The sequence below is a fragment of the Gambusia affinis genome, linkage group LG10, assembly GCF_019740435.1.
Source record: "Gambusia affinis linkage group LG10, SWU_Gaff_1.0, whole genome shotgun sequence".
Classification (NCBI taxonomy): Eukaryota; Metazoa; Chordata; class Actinopteri; order Cyprinodontiformes; family Poeciliidae; genus Gambusia; species Gambusia affinis.
In genome coordinates, this window is record NC_057877.1 from 16,450,424 (window position 1) to 16,474,480 (window position 24,057).

At 35.8% G+C, this 24,057-nt stretch overlaps 1 protein-coding gene across 39 annotated transcripts in view; it reads right to left on the reverse strand.

Annotated features, from left to right (window-relative positions):
* adgrl2a (adhesion G protein-coupled receptor L2a) overlaps positions 1–24,057 on the reverse strand; it is a 123,129-nt gene that overhangs the window by 67,269 nt on the left and 31,803 nt on the right. For all 39 annotated transcript variants that reach the window (XM_044129549.1, XM_044129567.1, XM_044129547.1 and 36 more), the window contains exons 3-4: positions 10,904–11,117; positions 525–634 (exon numbers count right to left, since the gene is read on the reverse strand). In XM_044129549.1, coding sequence (XP_043985484.1) covers positions 525–634; positions 10,904–11,117 — 324 coding nt within the window. The remainder of the gene's footprint in view (positions 1–524; positions 635–10,903; positions 11,118–24,057) is intronic.

Genomic DNA, 24,057 nt, shown 5'->3' on the forward strand with positions numbered 1-24,057 from the left:
AACACTGTCTCTTTAGATGATTTGTTGCCTTGTTGACTTATGAGAGGATATTTCACTGCTGTTACATAATGAAACATCTGTTAACATATTTCAGCACCTGTTGTGTGACTGTATATTAAGCCATCAAGTCAAGTCGAGCTGTGCTTTCGCCTGATAGACTGCTCTACACAAGAAGGGAAGCTCCCGCTTGCTATCACAGAGAGGCAGCATGACTTCCTCTGCCCTCCCTCTAGTCTGCTACCTCATAACTGGGCTCGTGGAAACACTGTGAGCACATCAATAATGAGGGGGAGTGCAGAGGAGGACCAAAGGGTTTTACAGGTCATATTTCATGGAAAGTTCACTGCATGACACAGATTGAAGAAGAAACAGAGGAAGAGGGGTGCTGAAAGGTACCGTAGACAAAGAGAGGCAGAGCAGAAATGGGACGTGTATGGAACAACACAAAGAGAAGGCAGAGGGCAGAAAGGAAGAGAAGCCGAGAGGAGGGGGTTTTCAAATCATGACAGAAGGGTCATACTTACTGTAGGGCACACACTCGTACTGGACCTCCAGATACTTGTAGGTCCCTGGACAGGGGTCAGGAAAGACATCTGAACCTGTGATCACAATGCACTGGGTCCGATTGTTGCATCTGGAAACATAAAAAACAAAGAGAAAAAGAGAAGTGCATTGAGACAATGTGTATTGTGAATTAGCACAACATATGAAAAAAAGAAAAGGAATCGAAAAAGCCTTCAGGTGACTCTAAGATAATTGTAGCAAGTGGCTTAAGGATGTCTCAAAACCTATTGAAATCCAGAAGTCAAAGACTGGATTTTACAACCTTCAACATGTAAAGGGATCAGAGCAAGTTCCTCCTAAGAGCAGCCTGTAAGATGCTAAAAGAGGTCTGCAGAAACCTTAAGATGTCATACTAGGATGTACAGCAGGCTCTTGCTACTGTTGATTTTGCAGTGCATGTCGTAGCAGAAATAAGTTTAACTTCTATATATAAAATATGAGTCAAAGTTGTTCCTCAGAAATGCTTAATATTACACATAGATAAAATATTGAAAAAACAAAAATTTCTGCAAACTGGAGACTTCAAGCAATCTAAGAACTCATTTTCACAATGGTATTTGTGGAATTCACCTAATTGTTCTCAGATTGCTCCTGTTCAAAGTAAAAGAGATACATCTAATCAAGCATATGTATGAAGTTGTCTACCAAACAAACCAGGCATATTCAATACATTTGTTAGTGTGTTGCAAATCCTCTCATTGTGAACAAAAACAAGAGACAATCTGTCAATAACTGTTACGGGTTACAAAATACTATATTAGGACTCAAATTGCTTCTTCATCAGAGAAAAAGAGCTGATTTAATATAAGCACACTATTTTTCCATTTCACCTGCAATAATTTCAGTTATTACACAAAATGGTTGGAGAGCAGAAACTAAAAATCTGCCCACTGTGCTCTGAGGCAAACCAGAGAGTTGCAGGTGAACCAATTCTTTTGTTGAAATGAAAACATGATGACATCAATACACAGACAAAGTTGTCTTTGTTACCAAGGGACATAAAATTACATTAAAAATCTGAGGGGCCAGATCAATAGCTGATTAACGGCAGCACGGGAAAAATATTTCTCTTCATTTATTTATTTTATTTTTTATTTGAAAAATGTAATCTTTATTTTTTTTCTCTTTGGGTTTTGTTATAATTTTAGCCCAATAACCCATCAATGCCACAAGTTCAAATGTGATAATATTAATAATAATGTAAAATAACATTGTGAAGCTAGGTGGAACAAATGGTTACAGTTAATATAACTCACTAATTTCACAGCGTAAATGCCACATGGGTTGAACACCCTAAAAGAGGAGTAGTTTAGAAAAAGTTTTATTTATTTTTTCTTACATTTCTTCACAATGGACAATGTTTCAAAAAACCCAGCTCTCTGTATGCTCGTACAGAACCCCATTTATATTCAAATCTCTGTATGCATATGTGTTCGCAAAGAATCTCATGGGAATTTTTTGTTTATTAATGACCTCCTTGTGTAATAACAGATAAAAATATATCCATTTTGTTGTTTTCATGTAAATGAATTCCTGTTTAGGAATTAAAAAATGCACCTCATGCTGAGATCATAATGGACTGCCTGGTGTGTGATTTTTTTATTTTGTTTGTTTTGTTATTTTTTTTGTTTTGTGTGTTTTTGTAACAAATATTTTATGGATCTGAACCACTTTCCTCATATTAAATGGTCACTTTGATGATTCTGTCTGCTTTGCTCATGCATAAGCATATCATGCAGAAGCAATATAAATCATAGTGCTTTATCCAGCAGATTCCACTGAGACCAGGAAATGAATGCCTAGTTTATGTCAGGCATATAAAACAGAATAATATAGAAAAATAAAATTAGTGACACTAATGAGACACAGACCTACCATCATTACTCCAGCAAATGTACTGAACAAAACAAGAAAAAGGCTCAAAAAAGCTCATATTTCTTTAGAAACAATGTTGTCATATGTGTTGATAGATCTGCTTGATATATTGTCCTAATTTTAGAGCAGTGGAATAGGGGCACCTTGATCTATGGGATTGTGTGAGTCTGATTACCGTCTCATCTGTGAAACCTCAGAGATCTCCTGAGACCAATTGAAAAAGCCCTAATGACTTCTTCTATGCATAGTCCTACCACTCATTTAGGAAGAAAGCATGTAATTGAAATTCCACCAATAAAAACTTCAGCATTTGGCTGTGCAGGGCACAGGTCTCACAGTGCACACTAATTAAATACATTTAAAATATGATATCTCTGACTATCTTTTGATAGTCTGAGGCTATACAGTAATTAATCATCTTCCTAATGAATATTAAGTCAAATGAGGTTTTTTTTTTCTTTTCTTCACTTTTCTCTAGAGTGATGCATTCTTCTTCTATACTCCGTTTTTGAATAGGAAACATATATTTAAGAAATGCTTTTTGCAGTTCAGCTTTATAATATGTGATCTAAAGTGATAATCAGACAAAATACTGATAATGCCTATTCAATGTAAACAGTTTTTTAATATGACTTATTCTTCAAAGCAATGAAAAGAACGACACGATTGAGCTTGTGCCTTCGCCTCTTTTTCGACCTCCAGGCCGTTAATCATGCAGAAGCATTCCAAATGTAATCCCATCACATCTCTGACCTTTTGGGAGAGGCAGACATCAGTACAATTAGAGTACCGTCAGGAACGCAGCTAGGATTTGATGCAAATCTCTCTTAAAAATGAGCACTCCCAGCTGATAGTGGAAAATGGGTGGACTAGGATGCCAACAAGGTAGAACGGATGGCACTCCTGAAACCAAGTATTCACATGCAATTTAACCTGTTCTCTGCCACAATAAACCATGTCAGAGGAATAATTGGACATGATGATAATGTGCAAGTTGTATAATAAATTACCTCAAATGACAAACCTGTGGTACTGTTGTGTTCCAATCCTGTTTTAGTCACCAACTATTGTATTCCATATTTAAACTGATCCATTAGAAAATGTGGTTTGTTCCAAACCATGATATACACTGTATTAAAGCATGTTTGGTGTATTTTACTTGGTTCTGACAAACCTATAAGATAAAACAGACCATACGAGGACTGTACCATCAGGCAAGACTAATGGGTTCACCACAAATGTTCAACTAAAACAGTTTCTGGTTTCACCAAGGGGCCTCTGCTCTAAGACTGGCAATAGGAGTAACAATGGTCTCATACACAAAACTGCTGTTTTCCACTCAAGTTGAAACTGATTTTTTTATATATTTTTTTAAAACAGACATTATCAGCCATTACATCAACATTAATATTGCATATCGGTATTGGCCAAAATTTTCAAATCTGTGCATCACTAGTTTGAAATATCAACATGATGAAGATATCATCAGTTTTTTGCCTGCCTAGTCCAAACGGATATCTTGACTAAACAAAACTATTAGATTTTTTAAAATATATGTAGAAAAATGAGCTCAAGAAAGAAGGAGAAAAACTAGAATTTGTCTGTTTTAACGTTTCAAATGTAGCCTCATTTTAAAGTAATGTCACAGTGTCTTGACTTCTGATTTGGTTTATTTGTTTGTGACATAGGTTTTAAAAATTCATACCATGCAATTCACACAAAGCAAGCAATAGCTCTTTTTGTAGACGGACTACAATGTAACACATACATTTTTCCTAGATCAATCTGAATTAGAGGTATGTTTCGACTAAAGACAATGACAAATCACAATGCAATCAGGGGAAATCAAAACAGTGTTTCCTTTGTCTAGCTGTCTGTGCCTAGCTTTGGATGAAATTTTCAATTTTCTCCCTTTCCAAACTCTTTTAGCCTAAAGTGGCCATTTTTAATTTACAATACAATAAAGAAAAAAGGAGTTGCTGCAGCGAAAACAATTGCTGCGTAACTGGAGAGAAGCAAGATGAGTGAGGGGAGCACATTACCCAAAGAGGAACAATCTACTTCCTGGTGCTCCCGGTTTGAATTTCAATCAAATTAGCGTCTCTTAAACTCAAAGTGACCCGTCTAGCCCCATTTCATCTGAAATGCTGATGAGGTTCATGGCACAATTATCAAGGCAGACATCTCTCTCAAGAGGCATGCCTGTTGATCGTAGACAGGCCATTGAAAAATTAAATCATTTCCAGGGCCACAGAATGACAGCAAGAGAAACAATGTGATATGAGCAGAACAAAAAGCACACACACATTCAACACACACATGGTATAACTATAATCATCTCCTGTATCGGTATATTTAGGCCAGTTCTAGGAGGTGGCCCAATACTCTTACAGGAAGTGAGCAATTAGAAATTAACCAAAGCATCCTGCTTTCGATTTGAGATCTAACTCAATATGCTTCCAAAACATCCTTCAAACTTGTAATTGCTGTCATATGCTTGTGTTAATGTTACTTTTCTTTAAGTAGCCCATATAGCTCAATGGGGGGAATTCCAGGCTCTTGAAAGGTCAGGACCAAAGCTGTCAGACTCATATCCATTCAACTCTCCATCCATTGATTTTTAAGCAGAAGAGGTATATCGACATGTTACTGTAGTCAATGGAAATAATATTAGACAGTGTGCTGGTTGAAAAGTGACGTTTTGCTGAACAGAATGTAAAGCTGGACCACCCACGAATAAAGAAATGTCATACAGGAATAGCAATGATTGTGTCCTGCAGGGAACATCAGACCTTACAACTCAAAACAATGGAATGGTCAAAAATTTGCTCCTTCTTGTGTTTGGATAGCTTTGCAACTTCTAAAGGTGTAGAGCCAGTTACCATTCTTTTAGGTCATTTTACTCAAAGCAAAAGGTCCGAAGCGTGGAATGTAACTTTTATTTATTTATTTTTATTCAAGGGATGATGTAATATTTCAGAACTAATTAGTTAATATAATGCTGCATGTTATTTATAATCAGAAGAGAAAAATTAATGAGTTTCACGTCACACTGAAAGCTGTGGTAATGAACTCTTTATTTTCACTTTATTCAGTTTTCACATCATTACATTATCCTCATAGTGCTGTACAAGGTCCAAGTAATTATTGGTACATGGTTTGAAAGCAAATAAGTCACATAAATACACCTACCAGCTTGTATTGTTATATTAGTTAACCTAGTGACAGAACACTAAATTAATTTCCAGTTCCAATTAGAAAGCCAGTGAGGTGTCAAGGTGTAAACATTAAGTCAGAGGAAGCACAGAGATAAAAAAAAGCTATTTTACATGAAAGCGTAGTGTAGGTAAGGTTTTACATATGAGGATTAATTGAGCTGCAGAAGAGCGAGAGAGAGCAAAACTTCAGGAAGTAACAGAACAGCCTCTGTCTGTAATGAAACATACTGTATTTGGAAATGTTAGCAGGAGTTTGAAAAGCTTCAAGGTTGTGATTCTGATCTACTTTCTTACAGTAATAAACACTAAAGACTGCTGTTTAGTTAGCTGTCTAGTTGGCTGGCTATCTTGACTTCTTAAAAAAGATGACGTCATTTTAAAATTAATACATGAATGTGCAATTCTTTTAAATGTTTTTCAGTGACATCTCTATTGTAAGGCATGAACCTCTGGTCTTAATGTAAATGATTACTGACCACTCAGAGCATAAGACTAGAAACATATATTAAATATTGCTCAAGGTCAAAGCTTCACTAAAACTAAGCTGAGAACTCACACAGAGGCCATTCTATTACTCCAACTTAGTCAAATATAGTCCTTGTGATTTAATATACGCTCTTGTTTAACACATTGTTACCAATTGGAAGGAGATTGAGAGCCCTTTTATTCATGCTGAACTTTTGCACATCCCTCTGAAACAACCTAACTGAATCTGGACCTTGATTAAATCTTAATCTTCTGTGCTTTAAATAAACACCAACAGTGTATGTACAGAGAGAGCGTACAAGGCAGAGTGCTGTCAGGCGGCAAGAATGGACCTCCGCAGAGAGCCTTGCAAGCAGTACTGTCACTGATATAAATAGTATAAGTAGCATTCTTTAGTCTCCAGATCCCACTTCCCTTTTATTGATGCAAACTTGGAGGATGCAGCTGATTTAAAACTAAAACATTGTAGCATGTATTTTAGCATGTTAAATCGGATGTAGCTGCTCAAAACAGGGTGTGGAAAATTTGTGGCATTAAAGCTGTTCCTTTAGTTTGAAAACCGTAACATTTCAAGATGCACTCTTGTCCATTTCAAGAGTAAAAATGTTTATTGGTAAACACATTTCCTGAAAATTACTGCTGGTTATTAACTCAGTTTAACTTAAGAGTCATACAGTAATCTCACTTATAAATTCAATCTACTCTTCCAGAGAGCAATCTGCATTGATCATTTCTGTCAATGATATGGCCCTTCTAAAAACCCATGATCCACAGGCACAGCAGGAACCAACCCTGTTATATTACAGCAATCAATGACCTTGTTATCGAATACTTACAATGAAGCTCATTAGTCAAAGTGAAATCAATGTATGTAGGCCACTTTTCATATTGTATATCTTCGTAGGTTTCTTACTGTAAAAAAAATAAATTATGAAGGCGTATCACTGTCATCTTTTTTAAACTTTTGTTGAGATAAGCACATGTGGTCAATTTTGGATTAATCACAAGCACAAATGAGATAATTTAGTTATTATCAATGAAACGCATTTTGAAAATATATACATATAAATATAATATTATAAACTAATAGATGTTTCCATTGTGTTTGCACTAATTAGCTTCAGCACAGAAGAGAAAATGAAATTATTACTAAAACTTAACCCTGCAAAAAAGGAATAATCACAGCACTGAATATTATCATCAATGAATTAATTATTTCAAACTTCACTCCCATGCAGTTTCGCATCTGGAGGGGCGGCGTCCATATGAAAAATTCTCGTACAGATTATCACCCACTTGAGTCAACTAATTGCTTCCAGCTGAATGTTCTAATTGAGCCACAACAATCCTAAGGCTATTTTCATAAAATCATTGTGTTCATGAATATAATATGCCAGCCTGATATGAAAACAAGTTAGAGTTCCAACAGAATCCATCAAACTGTATCAAAGCCATAACTCAACTCTTTAAACTTCAGGGCCATGTCAATTTCAAATATTTAAGTCAACTTAATTTTCTTCACAAGCACTGATTTTTTCTTCTCCCACCCACCTAAATTAGGAAACTGTATAAATTATAACTGCTTTTGTATTACTCCACTCTCACACAAGGCATCACATAGCCTCAGCTTCTGATATTAATAATTAATGACTGCTCACAGCAGGACAGACCAAAAATCTATTAAATGCTGTTCATAATAATTCTTAAAGTGAAATCAGGATATGCAAAACCATATTGATAATAAAGTAAAACACAAATGGTTTGAATATTTACTATTTGAGAATAAATATATTTAGATAGTAAATTATTAGTCTGGCCTTATTGCCTTACTGCAGTAAATAATTATTTCTTATTAGCTTCAGTCTTGGACATTTTGTCCCAAGCTGTTTAATTCAAAGACAACATATTTCAGTTGGCGGATCAATTTGCATATATATTTTTATGAAAATGTGCTACATACATAAACATTTTAACTCAAAAATAAAACACATGACACAAAATTACATTTCTTCCATCTCTGAGGTCCTTAATGTTACACTTGTGCAAAGAGTTGTCTCGATTATTCACACATGCCAGACAGAAGCTGCACAGAGAATTATTAGTGTGTGTGGGTGCGTGTGCGTGTGTGTGTGTGTGTGTGTGTGTGTGCTCACACATAAAAGCTATTTTCAGCTGGAATGAAACAATATCATTAGTTAGTGATGTTCTGCATGAACATACATCCACTTTTTACTTTAATTTACCTAATTTTCTTTCTCAGAGATTTCCCAGAAGTGGACCAACTGAACTTTAAACACCTGGTAGAGATGAAGCCCAGTAAAGTGCAAGGCTCTCCTTCAGAGGTGCTGTGTCAAAATGAACTTTTACCGATCACTTTTCTTTGTAACATTTTGAGTATTTTGTTTTTATTCGTACTGCTTCCAGTCTAATCAGAGGTAAAATATTGTGCTTACTCTCTCCTGTGAGCCACATCATATAACAGAGTTTTCTCCTTGAAAGATCCTACTTCCTTAGACGACAAATGTTCAGAACTGACACCCAAAGGCTAAGTATGCATTTAAAACAACATCGGATATCTTCTGTCAGTCTCAGATTTTGCGTATAAGCAATGAACCAAAGTCTGTCACAGACAACGGATTGCTGCTTTATTAGGAAACTGTTTAGGAGTCGGTGGTCATCATTCCACAAACTCTTTTTGAAAAAGCAAGGCTGAGGGCAGTATAACACAAAGGGTCAAAAACAGGGAGTGGGGACGCTGCAGCCTTTCAAGACAGACAATGTGAGTCAGCTATCTGACTTCATCAAATAGGACTTGACAATAACCCCCCTGAATACAAGGGCTCTACTCTTTTATTTCATTTTTTTTTTTTTTTTATTTCCCAAGGCGGCTTGCCAGAGTTGCTGACTGTCTCATACCAGCCAATATCTCTCTCTGTGGCAGTCATATGTCATTCCATCCTGTGCACTTTGGCTCCACTGGCATCCCTGTGTGACAACTGGTCTCATGTATTATGTCTCATGTGGCACAAAATATTCCTGGTGGAACCTTACCATGTATAAATTCACATTTGGAAGTCTATGTACTACCATTGGTTGTCTTCAAGATTAATCTATGCTTCTCTGCATATTTAAACATCTGTCAGAAGTCATGCTTGAACAACATGTTTGTTTGCTTATATTTAGGGCATTTTATTTTTTTTTATTATTTAGAGCAGAAATCTAGGGATGCTGGTTTTCTCAATCTGGCTTCTTGTGTCGAAAATCTGACTAGTGGGTGTGTGCCGCCCAATTTTCCATTTTCTGTCTTTGCCCCATTTACGGGGTTTCAGCTGTGTAATTAAATGAAGCCAATGTGAGAAAAGAAAACCTGGTTACAGTGGTGTGTTGCACGATCCATTATGTTAAATTTTAAAATTTAAAACAAGCTGAACAGTGATTTCTAAATTTTACAACAGATGTTCATTTAGATGTAGGCCTGGAAATTGACTGGATCATTTCAGTAGATAAGTTGTTGAAATGATCATGTTAAAAAGATGATCTTAACTGCTTTTCTGAATAATGCTCTATTTGCCATGATAAATTGAACAGTTCTCTGAAAATTGCTAGAGTTTAAGGGGCTTAAGTACTTTTTTCAATTTACTGTATCAAAAGGAATTATCACAAACCAAGCATGGAAACTAAACAACATTTTATGAATAGAATATTATTTGACAAGTAATATGACTGTAAAGCAATTCTTTATTAGACCTGCTTTCAAAATGCATTGACTAATGATTTTTTTTTTATTCTAAGAACAGACTTTTTTATTAATGTGTGAAACTATTTATACTTGGCAGTAAAAGTTTCGCTATTAATTATCACCATGCATAAAGTAGTGTTGGTCTGGTACCAATTATCAAACAACACTGTATGTGTCTTTGTGTGTGCTTTACCACTTTAAATTCAACAGAAATAACTTATATGCAGACACATAATAAATCGATTTTGCTAAGAGCAAGCAGCTCAACCTTATTAACAAGGTAAAATAAAGCAAACACAGATAGCCTAATGTAAGCACACTGAATCTAGATTGCACATTTGTGGGTTAATTTGCACCTAGGCAAAAATTGCATTAGACAGAAAATTACCACCTCCAAGCCACATCAGATCTGCACCCTGTCAGTACTGCCACTTTAATTTATCTCTTTGTTGTACAGAGTAAAAAAAAAAAAAAAACACAAATGTGCTGTATTTATATTTTAAACAGCTGTCTAATCTGAGAATGAGATTATTTCTACTCGGTTCGAGTCTGTTTGTTGCTTATTTTACTTTTTAAATGTACTCCTTTGACACCGTTTGTCCTCTCGCCTTTACCTTTCAGAGCTGTAATGAAGTTTCTAATTCACTTTTGTTCAGGTTCAGGCACCTCATTATCTGTGCTAACAGTAATGTGATGTGGGGTATTGATGCTGACAACTGCTGCCTTTTTTTCCATCCCACACTTTTATTCAGTTCGGCTTTTTTCAGTGGACTAAATCAGCTCCTCAGAGGCAATAGCATTATCCTTGGTGAAAAACTTTATTTTAAAGCGAGTGAGAATTTTTTAAAACAAAAGAAAAATGCGTTTCAACAAAAGCTGCTGGACAAATTGAAATAGCTGGGGAAGGTTCAGACCTATTACTGTGCCATGCCAATAATTTTCTGACGGACCTGAAACTTTTACAGACAGTTCGTTTAGGATCGACTGTTTTCACACTGCACACACACGTGTGCGGCTTTACCTTTGTGACATGATCTTGTAGGCATCTGGAAGATAGCAGTTGATGTTCTCCATCTGGAAGGGGTCGGCGTCGCAAATCTTGTCGTCTGTTCTGCCATAGTTGGCGCTTTCAATCATTATGACATCGCTGCCTGGACACCGAAGATCAATGGGGTAACCCTCACAAGACAGCTCTCTCCGCACTAAGCCAAACGGCAGGGCAGCTCTGCTAAACCCTGAGGGAGAGGAGAGAAAGAAAGAGACTTCTCAGTGCAAATCGAAAAGAGATGTGTAGCTGCAGTGCCACAGAGGAAGACATGATCACAAGACATCAGAGTTGGATATGCACAAAGGGAGCATCTGAATGCATAAATTTTCTTGAGCCGAGATAAAGACAGAAAACTCTTATTATCACTACTAGTCTGACATACAGTCCCTTGCAAAAGTATTCATATACCTTTTAACTCTTTCTCATCTTACAATGTTATTGGGATTTTATGTGACAAAGCAATGTCTAATTGTGAAGAGGAAGGACAATCAGTAGCAATTTTTATGACATGCTACAGATTTGCAATTGCATTTATGTCTGGACTTGTGATTCATATTACAATATATTGCATTCATATAGTCAATGCAATGCCAATGTGTGCTAAAGTAATATTGCAAAAGTGTTTACAAAGCACTGATTGCTTGATATTTTATTAAAGTATTATTGTTGATGGAACATTTGGCTTATGAATCTAATGTAACTGAAGGAAATACCCGTACAATGAAACTGTGCAAAGTGCTCGGAATGCTCAAGTAGCATATTGCCTGAAGCTAAGAGAAGAAAGACATGAGTGAGGAGAACACAGAATAACCACAAGTAATGTCCTAATTAATTTGTTTATCAAATATCACAAATGGATCATTTTCTTATATCGTACAGCCCTAATCAGAACCTTTATATTGTATATCCGGTTGTATGTTAATGGCAGGTGAACCTCCAACCAAGAAAATTCTGCAAGAAAAATGCAAGAGGTTGCACACAACCTTTCAGGTTTGCTGTGTATTTACCTCTACCCACCTTCCCATCAACTCTGATCATGTTCATTGTATCTCCAGAGGGAAAGTATCCCCACAGCATGATACTGCCACCACCATCATGTTTCATTGTTAAAATAGTATGTTCAAGCTGATGTAGCATATTTTAATGTAGATTAAATAGCTAGAAGCTAAAAAGATGGTTTGTGCCAAACTGAAAAAAAATATGTCTCTCCATTAATGGTATTCTCCTTGTTACTCTTCTATAAAAAGGGTCAGATTTTCTACTTCATGAGCCATTTAGTTGCATCAAAATCTATTTAGAGGCATCAGAGCAGAGAAGATTAAAACAATACCATCTTAACCTTTTCAGATATTTTTTTTTTCTTTTTAAAGAGAACCTTTGTTGTTTTATTATTTTTAATCCACAATTATCCACTACTTTTTTTTTTTTTATTTTTTTTTTATTTACCAGATAAAATGCACTGCAAAAAATAACTTGTGGTTATAATGTAGCAAAGTGCAAAAGACTTCAAAGGGTGTGAATACTTTCACATACTGTACATCAGCATGTTAAACAAACATTTCAGATCTCAACTGCACCAAGGATTTAATCGTGTTACTATGTCATCCCTGTGCCCTAACCGGCCCTGAAACAAAAATCAATAATTGTCATTAAAGTCTAGTTTGTCGACCTAATGTCTGCAGCCCTGGGCCACCTTGCAACTATTGATATAAGTACAGTGATACTGATAAAAAAAAAAAAGACAAAGCAAACACCATTAAAAAAACCGAAAAGTAATACTTTAAAAAGCTGGAGTAAATTTTTTAAAAATCCATATTTGTTTGTGAGGAGCCTTATTTGTCAGACCTGCTGTTGCTTTGTTTGTCATTTTAATGTAAAAACACATTGTGATGATGAAGTCCATCACCACAGAGGCTATTTTTTTCTTCCAGTGCTCATTTCTTTCTGTACAGAATAAAAAGGAACAACCATGACAACATAAGTGTAATTTAATCCTCTTCACAGAGCTGACAATCGAAGGTAGCTCAATTGGGAGGTAGAAAAAATGAAAAAAAAAATAAAAAATCGTTTTGAATGTGTGGGTATTTGTTTCCATGAGGGCAAGTGATGGGGGTTGGAAAACTGAAAAAAATAAATCAATGCTGGTGTTCTGCAAATATGAGTTATGCCAAAAGCCATTTTTTAACTAAAAGTGATCCACACAGGTAAACTTTATGAATCCATATGCGTTTCTGGTAACAGCCACTTTCTACTGCTGTGACACATAAGACATCAAAGAATAAGGGCAGAGAGCCTAATAAGACTGCCAGCTGCTCCTGTGTTGACTTCTTTGACTAATAAGCTGTTCCCCAGCATCCACTGGTGACTGTGTCACCTCTTTGAGGCCTTATATAACAGGGTACCTACCTACAACTTGGTTGATGGCTGTTGTTTCCAAAGACTCTGTCTGCCTAATGAGGCTTAGTTTGCAGTCACAGAAGAAAATAAAATACACCCTCACGACTTCTGATGTTCTAATTTGTTTGCCTAGCAGACAAGTTGGAGTGATCCATTTGTGCAGTTTAAAAACATAAAGGACTTTCCTTTCTTTTGATAAGTCACTGGCAGGAGTTTGCTTGCAGTCACTGTCTAAATTGGTCAAGAAAGACTGAGTTCATTTTACTCTATTGAATGGCTCATCAATTAGCAACCAATACAATTATCTTTGTCTGATTAAATGCTAAGCAACAGTGGCAGGGGATTAACATTCTGCATTGTGCTTCTTGGCAGAAAACGCTGCTGTGATATTTTACAAAGGAAGATAAATGTCAGTCTGTATTGTTGGTTGCTCTGTTTGTGCACAAATCAGGTAAAAGCTCAACTCCAGAGGTATTCAGTGAAAAGCTCAGCGCAAACAAAGAACATATCTGTATGAAGCAAGCCACTGCTCTGGTCAGTTTAACCTCAATTGTCTCCATGATCACCAAGTATGGATCGTTTTTCTTCTCCTGGCACTTTTTGACAGCACATTCTTTCATTTGACCAACAAGCAAAAAGTAAAGGCTTTCAAATATGATGGGTTTTAGCTGCATTTCATATTTTCAGCCCTTTTGTCTGAGGAGAGAGAAAAAAGTGCCTTGGCTGATAAACAATTTATCAGAAGCTAGCGTGGAAAGAGGTGAAAAAACAATGAAAACACAGGGTGTTAGGAACAGAACTTGACAGTCAATCTTGAGCTCATGTCAGCGCGCCCCAGCAATGCATTGTCAGAACACTACAATACCTCTTGTAGCAACTATAGAGCAATGCTAAACATCATTCAGTGTTATACTGCAGCTTTAAAATATCCAAACGGAGACATGAAAGTGGCAGAGATTCAGAGAATGAAGGCCTATATATATTACTTTTCTACAAGTACTTGTTTAATAAAAAATACCCAGCCTTCTAAATGAGTAAATCTTCTAAGCTAAGTGTAGTATGTGCTAATGAATACCTACAAAGGGACAATTATTAATTTTAAACCCATCGGACAGTTTTTCAAAAAAAAAATATGTTGAGAATTTATTTGTTTGTCATAGCAGGATCATTTGGAAAAAAAAGCAATGTAGAGATAATTAAACAGGAATCAATACAACTTTAGAACAAATAAATCAACAGCAATAGTAATAATTCACTTGACAGAAAATATTACCACTGCATAATTTAAACAGCACAGAGCACCAACCACTGAGAAAGGTTCAGGAGAGGGAGTTCTGCACCAGGTCTCTAGTTTTTAGCTTGCTCATTACATTTGTAATCTATTAAAAGCATGAAAATGTCATTTGCAGATGAAACATACATCGCATGTGATACTCAAACAAAAAAAAGATATGATAGCATAGTAAGTTTAGAAATCAAAAAAAGTGTCTGAAAACATTTTTAGGACATTATAGTACCTTGGAAACCACATGTAAATTATGTCACCACAAAAATGTGCAAAAGAGGAAAACAAGAATTATTGACAAAGCAAGCTATTCTGTCTAATAAACATTTTTTCTGAAAATAAAACCCACAAGGTTTTCAGTATCAGTAGATTTTATGTTACTCATAAGATAAAAATGTCATGTGAAACTATCTCCAAAGGTTGTAGAAAAAAGTTTAGTTTTAGGAAATTGCATTTTTACAAGTCATAATTAGAAACTATATAAAGAAAGGTACTTCTTTTTTTTGTAATATGTAATGTCCTTTACAGAAACAAATAATTAAAGGGTGGGTAAAAAGTGTGCATAATGCTGCACCTCTTTGGTCAAGACTTGAAGATAATCTTTTTTTTTTTTTTTTCAGTTTTTTTTGGTAAAAGATGCACAAATGTATACATTTAAAAGTTAATATTTTACTTTGACATAAATTGTTTTGGCACAGTTTGCTCAGATGGAGTTGCTCAAAAAGAGCCTGCCTTATTTGAAAGATTTTAAGAACTTCAAATGGATCATCAGAGGGGGAGTTCAAAATTGCTGGGTGGGACAGATTAACTTGTGCAGGCCTACTTTGCGGCTGAACGTGATCTGTTTTCTGGCCATATGCAAGACCTCTGAGTTTGATCTGCAAATCCACAGCCAGCCCAACTTATGTTTTGTGTCACATGAACTCTGTTAAAGTACTTAAATCACTCAGCAGAGCCTCCACAATTTTAGAGCTAATGCAGTCTCGCTTCCTAAGGAGGAAAACAGAGCCTGTAGAAATGAGAAGACAAATGCATGCTCAGGAAAACAGCATTACTCCAGCTGGCACAAGCCACCTTTCAACCATGCTGCTGGCACACTTTCTACAGCAATGCATTTTCATGTTTAAATTTTGTGTGTTTCAAACAAAATTGCCGTTTCCAAAACACACTTTATTAGCTTTCTGGGCCCATGGATCATGGACCCAAAGCAGGGTTGTAAACAACTTATGAAAGCCTCTCTCCATTGATTAGAGACCCCAGGCTGAACTACTTTTTCACCCCACTGTCAGATGGTATTTTTAGTTTATGGGATGTGAGTGACACAGACTCATCAATATGTGGACACCCAATAGTCTGTCTGTGGAAAAATGTGAGTGCAATAAATGTATTGTTACTGTAACACCCAAAGTCACATCAGCAGTTATATAGAATTAACCCACAACCTACACAGCATTTCATAGTCTTCACAAATGTCGCTTTACTGGCTGAAATCAGACTCAAACCTGAAAGACAAATCATTTCAAACCTCTAACATAAGAAAAGAAACTTGATTCTGATCTCTCACATATTCTTCTGAACATGTTGTTTCATATAACTGTGCCTTTGTGGCTAGTTTAAATAAATTATCTTTGTTTTCATGCCGATATTAAGAGGAAATCAAAACGCCATCGATCATGCATTGCAGTTACAACGCAATAATACGATCACACTTAATCTAACAAACAAATCCAATGCTTACTGTTACACTTAACTGAAGAATTTCATTATTCAAATGAGGCAGAAAAGTAATCATTATTTTGCTCATGGGGTCATTAGCATAATTATTCAGGGAACACACAACATGAAAACTATTTACCTTCCATATGGAAGCAGTAAACCACATCAGGAATATGATTGTTGAAATATCAGCTGTACCAGAGACTTGTGTTTTTTTTTGTTTTTTTTTATCAGCTTGATCATTTAAAATATTAACACAACAAGTGACTGCAGTGAGAGCACTTGTTGCTGTCCAATGGCTGAAGGTAATGTGATCAAGTATAAACAATTGTGTCAATTGTATGCATTTTGGGCAAAACATAAACAAATCACTTCTAATATAAAGAATTAAATGCAAAAATATGCAAAGCTAGACTTGAAGATGAGAACAAGAAGACAGTTTCCATTCAAAGCAATCAAGCGACAAGCAAAAGTTACAAAAAACTAGAACAAAACTGAAATTCTTTTGTGAGTTATTGTATTTAATTATACAAGGTATAAAACGACTTTTTCAGTTCCTTTTTGAGGACAATAAATAAATTGTCAAATACATCTATGTACATCATCTACATGTACAAGACAATTTAAGGTATACAAGAGATATTTCAGATAGTTTAATGTGAAGTAATGTTTTGCAAGAAAGAAAAACACTACACCTGAAAAGAAAGCTTAAGCTTTGTTTGGAGCACTTGGCCTCCAACGTCATCTGAAACATATTTTCCCTTTATTTATATTGCATGAAATAATACTAAATTATAATATTCCGAAAATCTAATACATTAAGTTCAGTACATCCAAATTTAGCATCGAATAATGAACAATTTACCCAACAAAGACTTAACTTTTTAGCTAGTGCTTAATAAATATATAAAAAAGAAAATTCTTGCAACATATTAACAAATAACTTTGATGAGGCACAGGACCCCTATTCTGGTGAGGTACACAACTATTAGAGTGGTGGCAACACACTATTTAAAGCTTCCAAAGCTGATATTTACTACTCCAAGTAACCTTTGCAATGACATTAGGCGAACAATTTGGAGAACTGCGAGAAAACCCCCATATGTAGCCTGAACCAATTATGCAGTGTCTCTTTGGTGCTATAATGATTTAATTCTTTTTTTTTTTTTTTTTCACCAACGAGTCAAATCAATTGGAAAGTGACCATCTGGTAGGATATGAGTGTCAGTGAAGCAGAGGTAATGAGCAAATTGTCTTCCTATTTCACAGAAATGAGAAGTCATTAAGATCATCCTGTTCTACCATGAAGCCAGACAAAGCATAATCAAATCTAAGGGGATACACATGTAAATAGTTTTTGGAAAATAAATAAATAAATAAATAATAAATATATATATATATATAAAAGTTTGATAGGTAAAAGTGTTTTTGTGTGGTACAAAACACAAAATTATTGCATTCAAGTTCAGCCCAAATCATACAAGATATTAAACAGTCCTGCATTTTTACCAGGGGTATCTCCCCTCCAGTAAATGGTTTTCATATTAAAATGACTCTTTGTAACTTGAGTTACAAATACTTCCACAGTTAGTCCAGGAGCAAAGCAGAGGCTGATCAAAAGGCCCATTCAGTCACTAACGCTGCCATCATTGTGCCCAGCACACAAAAGGGGTCCCCACATTATTTTGATGTGAAACCAGATAATTTCTGTTGAGAGCCAATGAGAAGAGTGACAGGGACGCTCCCAATGCTTGTCGTCTACTGTTAACTGGGCCCTCTGATTTTCCTAGCTGCTCTGACGAGAGCTAACCAGCTGCTTGTAAATGAGCTAGCATCTCTTCTCGGCCTGCCATTATTCTGCTCTCCTGAGCTGACAAGCTAGCTCACTGGAGGGACACTGGGTGAAAGAAAAGTGTGGCCTAAAGTATTAGCTTGAAACCACAGGGGACACAGCTTGAGTCATCCTGGTTTACTCCACCAACTGCATTCCACAAAATCTATGGAACAAGTAAAAGGGGTCTGAAAAGAAAAAGAAACTATTATTTTAAGGCCCTTCCCACAGTGCTGATTCTATAATCCAGAGATATCCTTTCCAACAACATGAAATCTTAAAAAGTCAGATCTATGTAGGGGAGGAGAAGAAACAAAATATCGCATATACTCAGCAAACAGCAGGATATGAGGTAGACTGCTCACTCTGTGAGGCCATTGTAAAAGATGAATTACAGCACTGAACTGGCACACATTAACTTTTATTTTTGATTTAACAGTGTGTTCCTGTTTTTCCTAATAAGTCTCTTTTAGGCTGACATATTGTGGAATAGTTAAAATTATTATCAAACAAATGTGTTGAAATGTTAACTATAAAATCTGTAAAGGGGATCATTACAAACCTGTGATAAACTTCTCAGGAAACAACAGTATGTATGACTCCAAATAAAATTGTTCCAATTTCTATGTGGATGTCTGTATAGCACTCTCAATCTACTAGTGGTTCCTAAAAGATACTTAAGAAAGTCATTATCTAATTTGGATAATTTGCCATTGGCATGTAGCCTAATAATTAGCCTATGGATGCTGTAGGAAAGAGACAACCTATATCCAAGTGTAAATGAAGTTGTAATTGAAGAAGTTCCTCATTTGTTATCCTGTAAGATAATGAAGTCGATTAATAATGACAGCTCTTCATGCTAGCTGAGAATATCGCTTCTGGCTAACAGTTAGGAGTTAAAGTTAGCATCTGCTGAGGAGCTATTTCCCAGTTGTTTAAGAATCTGGACTGCATTTGAGAACCTTTACTTTAAAATATGAAGTATGTAGATAGTAAAACCCAAACTGGAGGATTCTAACAAAATTGTAATGAAATATTTTACACTGATATAGACTCTTTAAAACCCATTTTATAATCTCTAAAAAATGTCTGTCAAAAAGAAAATGACGGGGAGTTTTAGTTTTCTCAACATTTCGTCAAATGTTATCTTGTTGTCTTAAATCTGATACTGTGATATCCTATCACTTTATCAGTGATAGTGATACAGTGATATCACTATCACTGTGGTCATTTTTTGAGAAATGACCACCCAGTTGGGAATAACATAGATTTTTCTATTCTTACTTCATCAATCAATTTCCAAAGTATTGGATCCCGTTCCAAGTATCAAAAGGAAATGAATTTGCATAGTTACTGTGGCTTTGCTGACCAGCTCAAAGCCAATCTAATTTAAATATATCTTTAGCTATTTTCTTATCATGTTATAGTATCGGGAAATATATAAAATGCTAGTTAGTCTTTGAACATAATGAGAGATGAGAGAAATGAACAAGAGGAAAAGGAAGTAGGAAAAAAGGATGAAGAAAAAAACAGCCAGAGCAAAAAAAAAAAAAAAAACATTTCAACCTCATTTGTATTCTCTACCATCAAGTTCACTCCAGTTCATTTACATCTCTGCTACTTCCATAGCAACAGCAGGGGGGCTATCAGGAGCATCTTTGATATAGGTACATGACTCTGAAAAAGATCTCATCATTTCTTTCTGAATAGACGTCAAGAAAAAAAGATTTTTTTCCTCACATTGTTTAGCAGCCTTAAATAGAAATTTACACCAGAGATGCTGTTTTCCTTATGTAGTTTATTTCTCTCTGCCCAAAACTAGTGCTTGTAGAGATAATCCTGGCCACAATAGCAATGAACAGAAATATAATCTTGCGGCACTAAATGTGCTAAATGTGTTCAAATAAAATAGGATATGTAGAAATACTAGAAACCAAAAAGGTTCATGTAACTTCCCCAGCCCCCTCCATATTAGCTACTGCCTCGCCACCCTGTCCATTAGAATTTGAACAAACGCAAAGCATCAAGTTTTGCTGCCAGACAAAAGAAAAATGTACTGCACCTGCAGGAAAAAACAGCCTCATCAAATTCCATGTACACTTGTATGTAAATCAACCTTTAGGCCTAATTAAGCTATACAAGGCTCATCAAGGTCATAAATCCCCCTTTTTTTCATAATGCATTATTGACTACACATCATCTGCACATGTTAGCTGACTGCACTCACACAAGCACAGAGTGACATCTCACTGTCTAATATCGGATAGCCCCCAGGCCAGGCAGTGTGTGCAGAGGGAGCGAGAGAAAGAGAGAGGGGAAAAAAAAGAGAGAGGGATTTTTAGGTCACAAAAAACGAAAGGACATATCCTGGTAATGAAATGGCTGCAGTGGCCATAAAGTAGTAAATTTTCTCTCATGGTTCCTAAAACACGGTCAACTGTAAATTTCAATATTAAATTACAAGACATTTTGAGATTATCCAGACAAGGTCAAGGCCTCTTTACTCATTTTATTACTACAGTGTTGAGGATGATTTGACGAATAAAAACCAAAAGTGAATGATGTAAACAAAAATAAAATAAGACTTTCGATAGGAGAAAGTTTGCCCTCTATTTCAATTAAAGTGAGTCAACATTAATAGAATTATGTGGATTAATCCTCTGAGTCACTCCGAAAGGAAATTGATGTAGGTCAGTCAATATTTCAGATGACAACTGATACAAGTTAAATGTGAATGCCTTTTGGAGCTTCATAGGCTGAATTTGATTAGTATGTGATGACCCTTTTCTAAGGCATTTCCTCTGTTTCTTTTAAAAATAATAAAAGCAGTGACTTGAGATACATTCAGATGCTCTGCTTCAGAGACATGTTTGATGCACTACATTTTAATAAAAAGGCACCCAATGTGTCACCGATGGGAATACATAAAAACGAGTGGGTCTGTCTGGTTGCTTTGCATACTCTCAGTGCACTTTTTTCAAGCTGCCCGCGGCAGTGGTTCCTCTTCCCCAAGACTCTGCTCTCATGTGTATGCATTTGTGCCACATTATTCAGCCGGTGCTTCAACTGACCCCCACCTGGCATTTAAATTCCCTGACCAACAGGGTAGTCATGCCCTGATGACACGACTGCTGCTCTGACTGAATTCTTTATGCTGTCTCCATTCTGACTCAACCACCAAGACTCACTCCTATCCCGACTTGGCAGATTGTTAGTTGACACCTTTTTCCTTGGACACATAAAATGGGACAAATGGTGTTGCATAACACTTGACAAAGGACAAAAGCAAAACACTCATTTATTCTTGTTTAATAGACTATTTACATTGCATAAAAAAATTACATCCCAATATGTCCATTAACAGATCTCAATATAAAAGTTATTACTGTTTCATTTTTTTAATGATTTGCAATTAAATATAATCTTGATAATCCTTCAGCTCATTACTGATTACCGTAGTCAAAAATGAAAAATAAATAAATATAACAATCTTGCATTTAAAAAAAAGCTTCCAGATTTGAATAGACTCTGAATAGAGGCAGTGCATGCAAAATTCCTATTTAAGGACATATCTGAAGATTGTCAGGATGCAAACCAGGTGGCTGAATATTTTAAAGAAATTTAAGAATTTTGAGGAGGAGAGCTGTCTGTCTGATGGAAATCAAGGATCAAGAGCATCAGTCCATGTATGGCTCTGTCAGTACGTATAAGATGGTTACCAACATCATGACACAAAAAGCTGTAAAAAGCAACAGCTTCAAAATTGCTTAAAATATTCTGCTATACCCTTGCTACAACTTCAAGGAGTGGTGAAGTTAAAAGGACAACAGTTATTATTATTTTTAACAAAAACAATTAACCAAACATGTTACTCTGTTAATATGATACAATGTTTGGGATCTATTTTCTATTTTTGTAGTCTAGAAAAATGTTTCTAGACCACAGCACTGAGAATCTTTTTCTTTTCGAAAACAACTGCTTTAGCCAAGTCTAATGAATGGGCAGCCTAGCTCTGCTTATGAATAAAGGTTTCTGCATGTTTGTGGTTCTATTTGCCATTAAATAAAAATAATGGCATTTCTGTTAAGATGCTAGCTGTTAAGCTGTTAACTGTAGATAGCCAAATTAAGCAGCAGCTTGTGTTACAAATGATAAAGTGACAAAAGGCATTAAATTTAGTGTAAAATACAGCACTATTTGAGGACTGCTACTACACTTGGTATTTATTTTTATTACTTAAATCCAATAAATGACATAATTGTAGCATTGCTGAATTTATGTTTTCAATCAAATTAATTGTGTTATGCTTTACATAAATATGAAAATACTGCTATTCCACTGTGTTTTTACAAAAGACTATTCTGCCATTACAAATTAATATAAGCCTATGTCTAACATCCCACTGGCATATTTCTGCCTGCATACTGAAGGAAGCAAATTCAAAATAGATTATTTAATTGGATATTTATTGTTTAACATGTAAGTGCATCATTTATCCAAGAGTGAGGAAAAGCCTGAGGCCTGACATGCAAAAGCACTCAGGGGTCACTATAACTCACAAGGTCAAAGGCTGAATCACATGAGGTCAACTTATAGTGCCAGAGCACTAACAGCTTGAACTGGTATGTGTTTAGTCTGACATCAAATAAACCAACATGTCAGGATATCAGCATGCTGATTTAGAAGGACCTCCAAAAATGAGCAAAACAAAAAACAAAAAAAACTTTGCGCTAAACAAGTGAATATTCTTGTTTGATTTACTAAATGTGAATTTAAATTAAGAGTTTAGCCTTAACGGGAATCCTACACAAACAAGAAAAAAATAATACTAAATGCACTAGTTAAACCCTGTGAGTTAACAAGCCACATAAATGTGACTTTAGAGTTCTTTGATAAAGGCCCTGCTTCTAAATCCTTTTTTATTTATGGGCGTAGTTTCACCACCCCTCGTTTACAGGACCCTTCTTTGGATTTATAGCTGTACTAAATCAGGAATGAAAGCAAGAGGACAAAAAGGATTCCACTAAGGGCAAGACAGGATATCTTACGACCGACCCATGAGAGCAGACTGTAAAATCTGTGAAATCACGAGCCTTAGAGTATATCATCTTCTCTTAACACATTCTGTCGTTACATGTCCCGCAGTAGGTATTTCTTGCATGCCATCCAAACCGTACTAATGCTGTCCCATGAGAATGTTTTTTAGCAGTGTCCTCACAATGGAAATGTAATTATCTATCCCTTAAACACAAATTGCTGTTGTTTGCGGGAGACGTTTCAGCTGCCATGGAAGTTTAATAAAAGAAGTTCAAGACCACTTCAATGACTCCATCCTTCCATTTGCTTTTTTGTTAAACCCAAAAGTGGAATGGGACCAGGCTGCTCACATTGACAAATGGATGTAATGTCTCTTGCAGAGGAAATCAGAGTTGTGATGTCTCTATTTAATTCTATTAAAACCAATTTATATAATGTTCTAAAATATTCCAATCTGTATCACTCACGAGAAAGAGAGAGAAAATTGGCACGCTGCAATCTTATGCGATTAATAACTAACATTCCACATCATAACAGCAGCGGATACAAAACAAACCTGTATTTGCCCTTTGACTTGCTTTATTTGTCAGGCAAGTTGTACATGGTGGTTCCTGTTTGAGAGACCTTATACAGTGGATAATCAAAAACATTTCCTCCAACCGCCCCTTCCAGACAGCACTTCAAAAGTCCTTGCTTTCCGTTTGTCTGGAGTCCTTGATGTGAACTACGTAAACGCCACCAATGGCAAAACATTTCAAAACTAAAGAAGCATCGCTATTTTATCTTGTTGCTATCACGTAAATAGCTTTGAGTCTTTTTCACAACGTATAAGCAATTATTTGTCACATAAATAGAACGTTT